The 15,235-nt window shown below is 41.5% G+C and overlaps 1 protein-coding gene across 1 annotated transcript in view; it reads right to left on the bottom strand.

Annotated features, from left to right (window-relative positions):
• The window catches only part of PDS5B (PDS5 cohesin associated factor B), an 82,066-nt gene that overhangs the window by 7,867 nt on the left and 58,964 nt on the right, over positions 1-15,235 (bottom strand). The window contains exons 21-29 of the mRNA XM_015420515.1: positions 14,721-14,789; positions 13,588-13,724; positions 13,023-13,146; positions 12,681-12,885; positions 5,870-5,984; positions 5,486-5,618; positions 4,616-4,735; positions 3,898-3,960; positions 1,739-1,884 (exon numbers count right to left, since the gene is read on the bottom strand). Of these exons, the coding sequence (XP_015276001.1) occupies positions 1,739-1,884; positions 3,898-3,960; positions 4,616-4,735; positions 5,486-5,618; positions 5,870-5,984; positions 12,681-12,885; positions 13,023-13,146; positions 13,588-13,724; positions 14,721-14,789 (1,112 nt within the window). The remainder of the gene's footprint in view (positions 1-1,738; positions 1,885-3,897; positions 3,961-4,615; positions 4,736-5,485; positions 5,619-5,869; positions 5,985-12,680; positions 12,886-13,022; positions 13,147-13,587; positions 13,725-14,720; positions 14,790-15,235) is intronic.

Raw genomic sequence — 15,235 nt, 5'->3', positions numbered from 1 at the left:
CTGGGTGACTTGATACCACCTGATTTGCATGATTCAAGTAGGCCCAGCTGCTTGCTACGGTTCATCAGCAGCCACCCTATGAAAGCCAGTTTGATGTAGCAGTTAGAGCTTCAGAGTAGGGTCTGCGAGATCCAGGTTCAGATCCCCATCTTGCAGTGGCAGCTGACTGTGTGATTTTGGACCAGTCACATACTTTCAGCCTAGCCAACCTCACAGGGTTGTTGTGCAGATAAAAAGGAGGAGAGAATAATGTAAGCTGCTTTGGTCCCCACTGTGGAGAAAGACTGTAACTTTCCTAGGTAGAGGCTGTGGGAAAGGAGTGTGGAGATGGAAAGTTGAAGACAGAGAGGCAGATAAAGGTAGGTTGGCTGTTGGGTGGGAAGGAAATTGTGTTGCCAATTCCAGGTTGGCAAATTCCTGGACATTTGAGGGGTGGAGCCTGGGGAGGGTGGGATTTGAGGAGGGGAGACACTACAGACCAGTATAATGCCATAGACTTCACCCTCCAAACCATACATGGAGGAGAGAGAGAAAGAAAGGGGGGGCAGAAGGGAGACAGAGTGTGAGAGAGGTAGGGGGAGACAGGAGGAAGCAAAGGCTTGAGGGATAGGATAACCATCCCGCAAGTTTCTTGCGGGTCTCCACTTGTAGGATTCTAACTTTCAAAGAGAACTGAAGCAACTAATTTGATGCAGATCTCTTTCAAATTACCACAGGGGAAAACATGTTAAATTATTACTGGGTCTCTTATTACAAGCCATCTTGGGTCCTGCTTTGCAGGAGATAGGCAGGGTAAAAGCATTTTAAAATAACCAAACATTCTCTCATTCAAATTCTCCCTTTCTTTGCTGGAGCTAACCATAGTTATTATGCCTTCTTCAGTGTTTCCACTACCACAGTTAGCTCAAAACCAGAGTCTACAAACATAGTTCAAAGTAGGCTCTGAAAACTGGGATCTGAACTCAACCATAGTTGGCAAAAATGCTGAAGATGTACTGCTAATCATGGCTGGCTCCTAAATGGAAAAGGAGAGAGAGCCATGCTAGAGAGAAGAGAAGAGTTGTCATAGTACCAAAGAACAAAGTTGCACCAGTGACAGCAGTTTCGGGTTAATCTAACCATTTAACAATTTAACTGCCAACCTAGCAGTTCGAAAGCAAGAAATTGCAAGTAGATAAATAGGTACCACTTCGGTGGGAAGGTAACAGCGTTCCGTGCGCCTTGGTGTTTAGTCATGCCGGCCACATGACCATGGAAACGTCTTCGGACAGCGCTGGCTCTTCGGCTTCGAAACAGAGATGAGCACCGCAACCCTAGAGTCGGATTCGACTGGCTTTCGAGCAAGGGATCCTTGACCTTTACTTAACCATTTAACAACTACAGCTGCCAAAGATCATAATGGGAAACAAATACATACCAAACTAAAAACAACAGCATGTTAAACAAACATAGACTAGCCAAGCATCCTAAACAGATTACATCCAGAAACAAACATTAATGATAGCAATTTATGATACAACTGTTTCAGATACTAATGGTTATCATGTCATTTGCCAATTTACAATTTAAGCTTTTCTACATCAAATGCAAAGAAAGCGGCTTCTCTAGAAGAAGTATCAACATATCACTGATCTGGAATAATAACACAGTGAGGTAGCAAACCTTTCTCTTGTGCTTATTACATAACTATTGAGGCTTCAGCTATTGGATATGACTAATAATTCTGCTGAATACTCACCTTCCTTTGATTCTCCCAGGTGAGCTTGGATTTGAATTGCTACTGGCATTGCTTACAGTTTCCATTCGTGAAGATTTGGATTGGGATTGCTTGCCTGCTGATGAAAGAGGCTTATTAATGGCTCCAAGAACGTTGGCTGCTTTGGGCTGGAATTTAAAATGAACAAACAAGCCTCCATTTTAACCTATAAACTTAAGACAATGGATATGTGACTCAATTAACAAACCAAACATGGTATGCACACTTTTTATGATTCTGTAATCCCAAGGCATTTATACTTCAATACATCCAAGTTTGACTGTCAAAATCAAATACATGACAAAAGAGATAGACAAAAGCTGTATTTCCCCCCCCACACCCAGGTTCCATTTTTCCCCCCCAGTTTCCTCAACTTCAAACAGTAGTCCACACCGGTAAACAAAATCATCATTATTCTATTTAGAAACTTTATTTAGGTTTTAAATTAATTACCAACATACAAAGGCTATAAATATAACAGAACATAAATATTAACATGAATACAGTTGCATAACAGATACATAGCACAAACTTTCACTGCCAACTATGATGAAACAACACAACATGCCAACTTCACTGAAGGCATCTGTCAATGTTTTTTCTTCTTCTCCAGAAGGCATATGGTCAAGTTCAAACTGCAGTTTTCATCTTCAATGAGAAACTTCCCTTTTTACAGTTACCATGTAAACCACAACATATCTATTTCAGAGTTACCTTGAGCATGGCTCATTCTGTGGCTTCATTTAGACTTCATTTAAAGCATGTGTAAATTACTTGACTGTGCAAGCATTCCTAGCAACTATGCAAAACTAGTTTAGTGGCCCATACACCTAACACAGCATTAGCATACCAGCCTAGAAAGACTCACACTCAAGTCTTGCTGATCACTTGCCAGATACTACACCCAGCTTCTAACAAAGAGACAGTGTGTTGTAGTGGTTATTAGGGATGGACATGAACTGGTTCATGAGCCAAAATTTGGCAGGAACTTGGCCCAGTTCGGAGCCCCCAACCAATGTTCAGGGAAGGCACCTTCCCTGAACATTTACTGGACTTTTGTCCGGTTTGACTGTTCAGGCCATTTAAACCATACAGCTGAGTGGTGAGTATCCACAGCTCACCTGCTAAGTTTAAATGGCTATGAGCCATTTCAGCAGTGGGTTTCACAGTGAAACAGATCACTGAAATGGCTGCCAGCCACTTCAACCTGCCTTGCTGTTAGGCTGAAATGGCTGCAAGCCATTTAAACCTAACAGTGGGGCAGGGTCCATCCATCAGCTATTAGGTTTAAATGGCTACAAGCAATTAAACCCATCAGTTTTGCTCTCCCCCCCCGCTTCCAAGCAGGGGAGAAACAAATTGGAACAGGTTAAATGGCTGCCAACGATTTAACCCTTCCTGGGCGATTCCCCCTTTTCTCTGCAGCCAGGAGAAAGGGGAACCTGAACTGGTTGGTTCAGGACATTCTTGGCTCAGTTCAAGAACCACCCTGAACCAAACCAGAATTTTTAGGTTCATGCCCATCCCTAGTGGTTATAATATCGGACTAGAATCTAAGACAACCCAGGTTCAAATCCCTGCTCTGCTGCATAGTGTCCAAAACCTTCTTTAGTCTGGTTGTTTCCATCTTCTGCAGGGCAAGTAAATAAACAAATAGATTAAGAAAGCCTGCCTTAATCTGCTGCAAAAATGTAGTAAGGGTCTGTTAAATTCAAACTGTTTTTGTAGGTTTTATTACAGAGTACAAGCATTTAAATAAATCAACAGATCTGAATACAGGATCACTCTGATTCTGTGATGTTAAAGATGGCGTTGTTATTACTTTCTCTGCGAAGTAACGGAATAAGGCATCAGAGTGTAAAGCCTGAGCAGCAGTTGAATAGGACCCATTACAGAGCAGAGCAGATTTTCCAATACATATCTTGTTTCACACATTGGTCAGATGCTGAACTATTAACACTTGCAAAAGTTTATACAGTACAAACCTCACTTTTCAGAAGTAGGATGCTTTCCTTATCATACACTTTCAATCCTGATGCCTTAAAAAGAAAAATGGAACCCTTTCTGTGGAAAAGGCTTAACTTTATTTTAGTTATCATGTTTCCAACAGTACTGCTAAGTAAACAAAAATAAGAACTCACTTTTCCAGGAGTGAAAAATGACTTCATTTCTGGAGGCAGATAATTTTTGGTATTGCTGAAGTTCTGCAAGGAAAAGAAGGAATCATAAAGTTTAGGCTGTAATTTGAACTCCAGACGAGTTATTTCTTATTTTTTTAAATAGCAAAAGAGATTTTTTTGTCATACTTTTGGAGCAAAAGGAGAAAAAAACCCACAAAAATGCATTTGATTTATACACTAGATTAATGTAAGGTGCCACTAGATTTCTGTTCTTTGTGCTGCACAAGACTAAAGGGTTACCCCCTCTGAATTTTTACTGTGCCCTTACGTTTGTGTGGACTAGAATGTGTTATGGTTTATAGAGCTAACTGTAGTTTAAGCCATAATGAAACTACTAGTCTTTAAGATGCTCTGGGTTGGATCCAGTAGTCCACTAACAAAAAGAGAGGTGATCTTTGCTGATTTGCCCCTTCTGCTGTTCCTTAGACTCCACTGTCTCCTGAAACAGCATTGCAGGGAGCAGTGGGGTCTGCAGCAGCAGGAGTAGAAGACGACGTTGTGTTCCACTGATGTCACCAGAAATTTCCACTGGATCCAACCTTTAGCCGAAGCCACAGATCAACATGGGCACCCTTTGGAACTTGTTGAAAATTTAACAGTTACTCTTAAATTCTCTTATTAAAAGGGTCCCCCCCCCCCCGCCCCGGCTGAAGACTTTAATCCACAAGCTGAACTATACCTTATCAGGCTGAGTGAAATATCGGGCTGGAAGTACAGGGTCTTTGGGAGATTCCAAACTGTATGTTGTGCTCTTTGAGATGATGATGTTCATTGCTATGTCACACACTGTGTAAAGTTTCTGCAAAACACAGAGAGATGCAAACATAAAACAAATTATAACTCATGAAAAAGCCAAACTGGAAGAGTCATTTGGAATTTCCACCTTTTATGTGGAGTTAAACGTCCACCGTGATACTAAATGCAAAAATGGTTTTTTATTCACAGCTCACAAATTCTGTGATACTGTCTAGGGGCACACTACATATATCCTGAAAAGAGAATGTTAGTCTGGTCCACATTTCTCTTACAAATCTGAGTGATTCTGAAAAATGCATTGCCCTCCTCAATGTCTCTTGGGTCTTGGTACCTTTTTGAGAGTCACAGGCTCAGAGGGTCCCTGTTCATTCAGAGCTACATACAAACCATTTCATCAGACGCTGTACATAAATGCCCCTCTCCCAAAAACCTAGAATGTATCGAACGATGTGGTTATTCCAATTAAATGGTACTTCCAAATGCAGGACTGGAGGTTGATGATTTCTCTGCCTCCCTCTCCTGACCCTTACCCTTTGCCCCCTATGCTATTCCTGAGGTTAGCTAAACTCCAGGAACAGCATTCAGAGGAGATCAGTTGGCTGAAGCTGAAGGAGAAACCAAGAAAATCCTCCTTGGAAAAATGTGGAGATGATTACAGACATGCCAATCATACCATTAAGCTGGAAAGTTATACAGGTTCACACAGCTGGCCATTTAAGATTAGAAAAATTCTCCTATAAATAAGAGATTTTTAAACTATTTGTGGTGTCCAAATATTTTTAATTCAACTTACTTCATTCATTTTGGGATCATCAGGTCCTTGAGCATCTTTAGTCTGCTTAATATTTTCCACCATTTTTCTGATAAAGGCATGACTGTTATTTTCATTTTTAGCCATCAATATTTCCAATATGAACCAAAGACACCTAGAAGAAAGATTCTACATTAAAAACAAAGCTGTCAGAAAACAAAACAAAAATTCTCTGCAAAAATACCTTACTTTATAATTATTTCCAGTCATTCTAAATTAACTGATTTCCTTGATTTTGCAAACCAAATATGGCTTTGAAAAACAATTTCCTTAGTCAAATAAACAAGTTCATACAAACAGATTTGTTAATATAGACTAACAAATAAGTGCTGATGATTGTCCAAAATCATTTTTAAAAAGTCTTACTCTTTAATGTCTTTCAGTTGTTCAATATCTTGGACTTTGACATAATCTGGATCATGTGCCAGAAGATGAATAGTATATGGAACAACATACTCTGGTAAAAGTGACAAAAGTTTCTCTGAAAGCATAAAGTTAAAAAAAATCAAAATAGCATTATATAGTACCTTTACCATATAACATACAAGCTTGCTGAACTTATACAGAACATGGTACATTAGACTAATTAAGAAATTTCACATACATGATAAAGGACCCTAACCAGAGGTCATTTCGGGGTGAGGTATGGGGTGTGTGGCACATGACGAAGCCCCGCCCCCTGCTTCCGGCTGCCCCGCTTCTGGCCCTCATTCAGCCAGGAGGAGACAGGAGAAGAGGGAGGGTAAGTTGCTTCCTCCCTACCTCTCCCCACCCCTGCCTGCCTGGGGCCAGGGAGGGCCTTCGCGGGGCTTCCTTGCACTCCCGCTGGCCTTGCAGGTCCACCGCCGGGCCCCTCATGGGGTTCGGCAGTGGAGCTGCAAGGCCGCCGATGGCCGGGACCGTTGGGGGCGGGGTGTGTGGCCTTATGACACACTTCCGGTGATGTCAGGGGGTGTGGCCTTATGAGTTATGCTAATGAGTTCCCCAAGCTCTTTTTCTACGAAACGACCCCTGACCCTAACACATTAGATCTGTGCAACAAAACTCTCAGAAGAAATACTGAAGACAAGGTAGAGGGACTTCCTAGAAATGCCAACTGTCTAATTTTATGAGTTTCAGAATTTCACTGTATAGATCAGAAAATAAAGGCATACAATTCCACCCTCCTACACCAATATAAGACTGTAAAGATGAAAAAAAAATCCTTTCCTCCCTAAGTGCCCAGTAAGTAACCATTATATTTGTAATATACAAAATTAGTACCATCCCTAAATTGGGTCCCATCACCAACAGCATGCAGAATACATCAGCACCACTCTCTCCCATACCTCCTACCCAATGCTGTTTTGGTTAAGAGAAAAATGGGCTTGGGTAAGTGGTGAGTTGGGTCTAGGAAATTTTCTATGATGACACTGTATCTGGCAATCCTTGTCCAGAAATACTGAAGATGTTTTTAATTCTTCCAAGCTCTTGTTGGTTGTTTTGGTGGTTTGGGCTGCTCTGATTTTTAGTCATTTTTTGCCACTTTTGTTTTAAATGTGTCTATTAGCAACCTCAAACGTTTTTCAAAAAGAAAGGCAGGGTTGAAATAGTTAACTGAACAGCTGCCTTCCATGTGTCTCCTCAAGCACGCACACACGCACACACACACCCCCTCATGAAGAAATATTCTCCTGATGAATTAGTGAACCCATTGGAGTACATCCTCTCTCAACCATTAAGATGAGAACTCTGTGTACCTATTAAGGCACCTGGAAATGTTGGGTTCTGACACAGGCCTTCCTTGAGAGGTAAGCATAATGAAAACCAACATCTCTCAGATAACAGACAAAATCTCCAGGCTCTACAAATGTGTAGTGCTTGTGTCATTTCTCTGCTTCCCTACATATCCAATCCCAGAGGAAACCGACTATTTATTTATTTATACTTTTGATTTGTGAATCACCCTCTGGCCGATGTACAATGACGAGGATGGAACATGAGGGCAATGACTAGGATAGAACATGAAGGGAAGTACCCCTCATCGTAACATGTAGAACAGAGGTGCAGAACTCATTTACTATGTTTATTACATACATGTCACTTTGTTGGGCTTGGGCCATGTGTGCCATAAAATGTAATGTCAGGTACCGAAGATATAAACTGTATGAAGGACAGCAGCTGGTAAGCTCCAAGTTAGTACATCCTCACTGCAAAGCCCCATGGGCCGGGAGGGGGGTCCAAAGGAAAACCCATATAGGCAGATAGGAGAGCCAATAGTGCAGCACCGGCCAGATGCTCCCACACTGCTTGACTGCTGGAGACAAGGTTGTTCTGTCATGCTGAAGCCACAATCGGAGTGACTCCACCCACTCCCCCCCCCCCAGCAGTCTCCTGTTCCCTCCCTTGCATCAGTTGCTCATGGGCCGCATAAGAGCCCTGAATGGGCCGATTCTGGCCCCTGGGCCTTATGTTTGACACCCCTGTAGAATATACTTGCTTTGGACATGAAGGAGTGACCAGGCCTCAACACTGTTTTGCTCTTAATGACTGACAAAGACTCAAGCACTCAAACCCTAAAATCAAAAGCAATAAACTATCAGAAACAGTTTTTGAAAGTCAGCCCTATTAAGCTGTATGCTCTAGAATAGGGGTGTCAAATTCATTTGTTATGAGGGCCGGATCTGACATAAATGAGACCTTGTTGGGTCGGGCCATGTGTGTCATAAAATGTAATGCCAGGTAGCAGAGATATAAACTTTATAAAGGACACAAACACAATTTTTTAAACTTAAAATAGAAACATGCTTAAAACAGTGGCACTCTTGCAATATTTTGTTTATTTAAAGGTACCTGATACCTGACACGTCATGCTCTGAATTATTGCATCAAAATGTCTGTGCTGTTGCAATCTTGAGTATGCTGTTCAAGTGTGTATCTGTAAGCTGCAAACCTACTTTTGATTTATTGACATTCACCACAGAAATCTCATGCTCAGAGTTCTGAGTCTAGGACCCAGGTTAAAACATGAAATGGCTGAGTGATTAAGAAAGTCTGGTGAAGCAAGCTATGATGCAGCAGCAGAACTGGAAGCAGGAGATGGCCAGTTCCACTGCGGGCCTGGATAGAAGCCCTCTGGGGGCCTAATCCGGCCGCCAGGCCATGTTTGACACCCCTGCTCTAGAAGATCTTACATCGAAGAGAACCTGCAAATGGCTGGAGGGTTAATTAGAGCTATGATGTGTATGAGGGACACACACCTTTGATATCAGGATGACAATTAAATTGGGACTTTTTGGCATTTTGCAGTACCAGTACTGATTATGCGACTGTACATCACAGTCACATCACAGAATCAACCATATCAGTTCTTGGATTACACCAATCTCCACTGTACGGTTAGCTATTTCCTGAATGACTGGGAGCAGCTCAATCATGTGTCTGTTAAAGGAACTATTTTGGCTGGTTGAACACTTGGGAGTTGAGCATCCACTCTGACTGACTTAGCCAGACTGCTGAGGTAATCCATTTTTCATGGTGGAGATTGCTTATAAAGGGGGTAAATACTCCTTCCATTTGGCTTTGACCTTGCTGGCCTTCTTTTGGGAGCATGTCATGCCTTTCTGGTGCCTGACACAGGGCCCTTGCAGACACGTCCAAATACGTGAGAACTGTTGGCCCTTTTATACAAATTCTGGCAAGTCCTGAACACTACTCTGCTGACATGTTGTGCTTAATGCAAACCAGTTGATATTTTCTTAGCTAAGCAAAGAGGCTGAGAACTGCCACCTCCTCAGTGTGCCTGCACTGCCACTGTGAGGTCCCTCAGGGAGAAAAGGCAAGAAGGAGCAACCACATCGCTAACAGTAATGCTGAGATTAAAATGCATAAATCGGGAAGGGGGGAAAGCCTCTTGGAACCTTCTAGAAAACTGCCTACAGTCTAGGTAAATAGCAGTTCTGACTTGCTGGAGAATGGCTGTAATCAAAGAAAGAAATGTGCTTTCCCAAGATACTTGGTGAATGGTGGTGGTGAACATCATACTTTTCTTCCCTACAGATTCTTTTCCCTTAAGCCCCTTGGAAAGAGTCAGAGAATTTTTTTAAGTAATACAGATGGATGTGTGTCACTTCTGCTATGAGCGCATGTAAATCCATTCACTGCTGGCCAGTAGTGGGTTATTACTGGACTAGACAGACCTGTTGGGGTGGCACTGGGCCATTGTCTCATCCTAATCCATCTCACAAAGTTATTGTGAGAATAAAATGGAGAAGGGCAGAGTCATATGCAAAGTCCTGAGATATCTTAGAGGAAGGGCATAATGAATGTGTAATAAATAAAGAGCCAGCTAGCCAAACAAGCAAGGCTGGTCTCAAAAGCTAGGCAGCCTTGCAATATGATGTCTGTAGCTGAGAATGTGCTATCCCAGATGTGTTCTCTACCTCCAGCTGCCACCTCAGGAGAACACATGGCTGCATTTACTTGTTACTAAGTGATCACCTGTTGCAGACTGACATGAGTACTGTGCAAGTATAAGCCAGCTGTGGAGACTTCCAGTACTGAATGGCACAGGAGCTCCTCCCCCTACGCAATTATTCTTCCCACTACTTTCCACAAGAGAAGGGAAGGGCACACCTATTTCTAAGATAGGGAAATGAACTTTATTAAGAACCTAGAAGGTTACATGAATCCAAATTAAAGGGCCATGTATATAAATAACTGAATAAAAGACGTGAATATTTATCAAATATACAAAAATATATGTATTTATTACAAAATGTTTTAAAAGCAATTACAGGCCCAAATATAGCCTCAATTCAAATTAAAATCATACAGTTATCTCAAACATAGACCATATGTGACCCTGACCGAACACATTTCAGCGTTATGGCCTTCTTCAGTAGTCAAGCATAATGATTACATTAGTTGCTGTAGATTTTCTGGGCTGTATGGCTGTGGTCTTGGTATTGTGGTACCTGACGTTTCGCCAGCAGCTGTGACTGGCATCGTCAGACGTATAACACAGAAAGATCAGGTACCACAATACCAAGACCACGGCCATACAGCCTGGAAAATCTACAACAACTAATGAACTCTGGCCGTGAAAGCCTTCAACAACATAATGATTACACATTAGCTCCAGACACTGACATAATATTACAATAATTACTCAATATAGGACCAAGTTGGGATTGTTTTCTAATCAATGTCCGTGACTCAAGGCAGAGGTATAATTAAGAGACCTCATTTGAAATCACCTTCTGCCCTAGTCAGGTACACATATCTTGAGTGGTAATTCAACTGTATACCTCCCTATTCGGGTCCAAAGAAAATCATTCTCACGTGCAGTATGAAGCCAATGTAATGTAGTAGTGTATAGTGTAATAAAATCATTTTGTAATAAATACATTTTTGTATATCTGATAAATATTCACATCTTATATTCAGTTATTTATATACTGGGCCTTTTAATTTGGATTCATTTAACATTTGAGGTTTCAAATGGACGGCTTCAAAAGGGAATTAGATAAGCATATGGAGCAGAGGTCCATCAGTGGCTATTAGCCACAAGGTATAGATAGGGACTCTGGGGCAAGTGATGCTCTGTCATCTTGGTGCTTGGGGGGGTCAACAGTGGGATGGCTTCTAATGTCCTGGCCCCACTTGTGGACCTCCTGATGGCACTGGTATTTCTGGCCACTGTGTGATACAGAGTGTTGGACTGGATGGGCCTTTGGCCTGATGCAACATTGGCATCTCTTATGTTCTTATGTTCTTATGAGGTTCTTAATTCATTCTTTTGGGTTAAGTTTTCTCTTTCCCCCCTTTTCTGTCCTTTTGGGGAAATAAATTTTGCCAGAACCAGACAGACACAATCATCTTGTTGATTTTGAGTTAAAATGAAAGGTCAGAATTCACCAAAATCAAAAGGAAAATGACAATTTTTTCCTCACCTTGGAGAGGTGGGGATGGAGTGAAAGAAGTAGGTGTGCCCATCTTTTCTCTCACAACCCAAAGGTGGGAAAGCCCTTACCAAGTCTGGGATCTTTAGCAGCTGGCCTGCACATACATTATTCCCATGTGTGGCTACATAAAGACCATGATGCTCTGCCATTCTGTGATCTATATTGTTCAGTTACATTTGGAGAAAGGCCAAAACTGGCACCAAATCCAATAAACACCCTATGCAATAATTCCCCCCTTTAGGCATCAGATTTCAACACTGCAAGATTATAACTTTCGTAAGATATTTCTCAGTTTCTGCCTTAAAACTGAAATAACCTGCAGACAAGGATAAGCAGGGATTAACACTATGAATGAGGGCTTCTCCAAATGCATCCACCTAACCGCCAGTGCTCAATCAAAGCCTTAGATTTACAGGGTTACAAGTTTCTCTCCCCCTAGTGTCTCCTTTCAAATATTAGCCCCTCTAATGGTAATTGTCAGCTCTTTTAGTCTTTGTTTAGAAGAGTTTCCTGACAGTCATCTGCCACTCTTTAACTTTCATCACTGGCTGAGGAGCTATGTTGTTACAGTAGAAAGGAAGACTGGAATGGGTCAGGAAGGCAGGGGATAAAAAAAGAGACCTGAAAGCAGGGCCTTATCAAAGAGATAACCAAACTCATATCCCAAACTTGTTTTTAGTGTTACAGCCCAGGCCTGCCACAAAGGAAGAAAAGAAGAAGTCAGCCTCTGGATGTGGGTAATCTCTTCCATTCAGTGACTTCAGTCAGCTTCCACTGGACTGAACAGCATCCAGAACAGAAGATGTAACTTTATCTGTGGCTGAGAGGAACAGCATCCAGAACAGAAGATGTAACTTCCAGTGGTTCTCAAATGAAATGTTTCCCATTTTTCTAAAATGAATGAATAGAACGGATTTTTTAACCCTCCTGTCCCTGAGTTGCATGGGGAGGGGTGCGGAGAAGAGGTTCAAATTTCACATGTACCCTTTGCTTCTCTGCAATGATTTCAAATCCTTCCACTGTTAAGCAAAGTCATAGTAACAGGAATGTCAAAACACACACACTTATACGTTGTTGGAGGGCACAGATTACAGAGGCAATAGGAATGTCAAAACACACATATGTTGTTGGAGGGCACAGATTACAGAGGCAGGAGAACAACTGAATTTAGAACAATCCAGTGACAAAAAAGATCTTTATACACTTTTGGTTGTTCCTCATTCATTTCTTACCACTGACTGCTGCATGCTGTTTCAGATATTCCCTTCTGACATTTATGTTTTTCACCAGGCATTGCCTTGCATGAGCTCTTCTCTCTTTTACTGGATCCTTTGCACACAGAGCACAAATGGCCATATACTCTAGCGGTAGCCGTAGCCTTGACAGGCCCTTGTGAAGCTTCTGAGCAAATGCTTGTCTAACCTGATAACACTCATCCTGGAAGAAAGAAATGGCATTTTAGAGATGTTGATTAATTTGCCAGCTAAGGAAGTTGCAAATCATGCATAATTAGCATACACAGCCAGTAACTGCCCAACTCCCTCCCATATATGTCACTCCTTCAGTTTCCTTACATTAATTGCTAATGCACACAGCTGGTATTGTTCTAACGTGATGATTTCATGATAACAAGGCTCCTGTGCCAGCTTCACAATAGCACTAGCAGCAGCCAACCTCAGACGAGACATATCTGGTTTGCTGGGGGGAGAAAAGAGAGATTGGTGAACTAGTTATGATGTGCAAGATCTCCACACACACACACGCACACACACACGCACACACACAGAGGCTTCTCTATCCAGACATTATGATTTAAAAAAATCCCTACCCATCTTCACAAAGAAAAGGGTGAAGTGGTATGCCATCTGCCATAGAAGCTTGGGCTGAATTTACATATCCAGCTCTGTGATTTGCATTTCTAGTTCACGGAACTGCACTGGGAACCAGACCTGCCGACTACCAAAAGGGTCAGTGGTTAGCTTTTGTAATACCAGCCACCTGTTTGGCGAGGACAAAGGTATCTTGTCTCTTCACCCTTGTCCTCACTGGCCATTCTGTGTGCATATCTCTGGATAAGATTGAGAGTGTGCCTTCAACTAAAAGAGGTAACTCAAAGAATTGAATTAGATGTCTATATACCTAATCTTCCCCTGTTCTGTCAGGTCTCCATCACTGTGTAATATTGTTGTTAACAATCTCAGGGTGGAGGTTCCTGATTTGCTGTGGTTATTCTTCATTCCTAGCAACCATCGAACCATCATCTTGATGGCCTGAATCTGAAATAAATATTGAGAAATAATAAAAACAAATTATATCATACATATTAGATTGATGCAATAACTCTAGTAATCTAATTCGTAGCCTGTACATATTAGCGAGTGGCCAAAAATGATGCCTAGAACATTCAATGAGGCTTGTTAACACTAAATTGCAGTTACTAGCAACCAACATTGCCATTTCAGTTGCATTAAGGCTAAAGCACTCAATCTTCTCAGTACTTAGATTGGCTAAAAAGAAATTAGTGAATACCTTCAGAAGTTCCCCAAGTAGTGGGAACAGTCCTTGATTTTTATAGTCAACTATACTACCACTGCTGAACTATCAGCAGGATTTGAGTGTTTTTTTATATGTAGACACAGATAAACACACACTCCTTCCTCCCAAAGAATAATCAAATATTTACTTCTAAATATGTGTACAACTGGTCTATGTTAAACAGAGGTCTGTTTACAAAGCAGCTGTGAAACTGAACCTGACAGAATATTATAAGCAGTTTGGGGGGGGGGGGAGACTTATGATAATAAAAACACATGCAAATAAATTATTGCTTAAAGTAGACATGAAAAAGCAGTCACAAAGGAATTACAAACAATATCCTACCTTATCTGTCCATTTTTATCCTGCCCTTCCTCCAAGGCACTCACACTGCTCCCCCACCCCTATTCAACCATAACAGTTAGGATGCGAGTGTGTGACTAGCCCAAGATCATCCACAGCTTTGTAGCAGAGCAGGGATCTGAATCCAGGTCCTAGTCTAACACTCTGCCTACTACAGCACACCACCTCTACATAGAATCTACACCACCTCAATATTCTACATAAATAAATCACATGTCTACCATCTCAGAAGCACCTCTACAAGCTACCTTAGACAAGAGAATTAGACAAGAAATAAATGAGAATGAAAGTAAACAATAGCATTTAAAGACATGTCATAATATGCTTATGGTCAGGTTAAGTACGCAACTACAGGTTTTCTTTAAGCAATTCACCTTTACAAGTGTCTCAGGAGAAACTTCTTCATCAGGCACCCAAAGCTTAGTTGTCTTTTTTCCAGGCATCTGAACAAAGTTTAACAAATTGTTATTTCCTCAATATCTTTACCAAGCTTTGATGAAGTGGTTATACTTCTCTACACAATCTTTTAACATTAGTATAATGAAACTGTCATCCCTCCTACTGCAGCCTAGTGATCACCACAAAATGCTGCTCCTGTGGGGATTGTGGCCCTCGAGGAAAGGCATGAGGGGAGTCTGCAGTGGGAAGGGGGAATCAATGGAAACTGCCAATTTAGCATGGATCTAACCCATTACATCCCCCAATGCAAGCGAAATGTGACCACACTATTGCAACTAAGGGCAGAGATTTAGGTGCAGATGCACAAATGCAACAACTGCTGTTGTTTAACACATGCCAGTCCAATAGCATAAACTAAAGGGAGTATCTTTCTCCTACTAACCTGTGAAAATATTAACAATCTGATAATCTGAAAACATGCATATCTGAT

Source organism: Gekko japonicus, unplaced genomic scaffold, assembly GCF_001447785.1.
Source record: "Gekko japonicus isolate JY-2015 unplaced genomic scaffold, Gekko_japonicus_V1.1 scaffold576, whole genome shotgun sequence".
In the NCBI taxonomy this organism is placed as follows: Eukaryota; Metazoa; Chordata; class Lepidosauria; order Squamata; family Gekkonidae; genus Gekko; species Gekko japonicus.
Note: the sequence above shows the minus strand (reverse complement) of the source record. Positions and strands in the feature narration are given on the sequence as shown.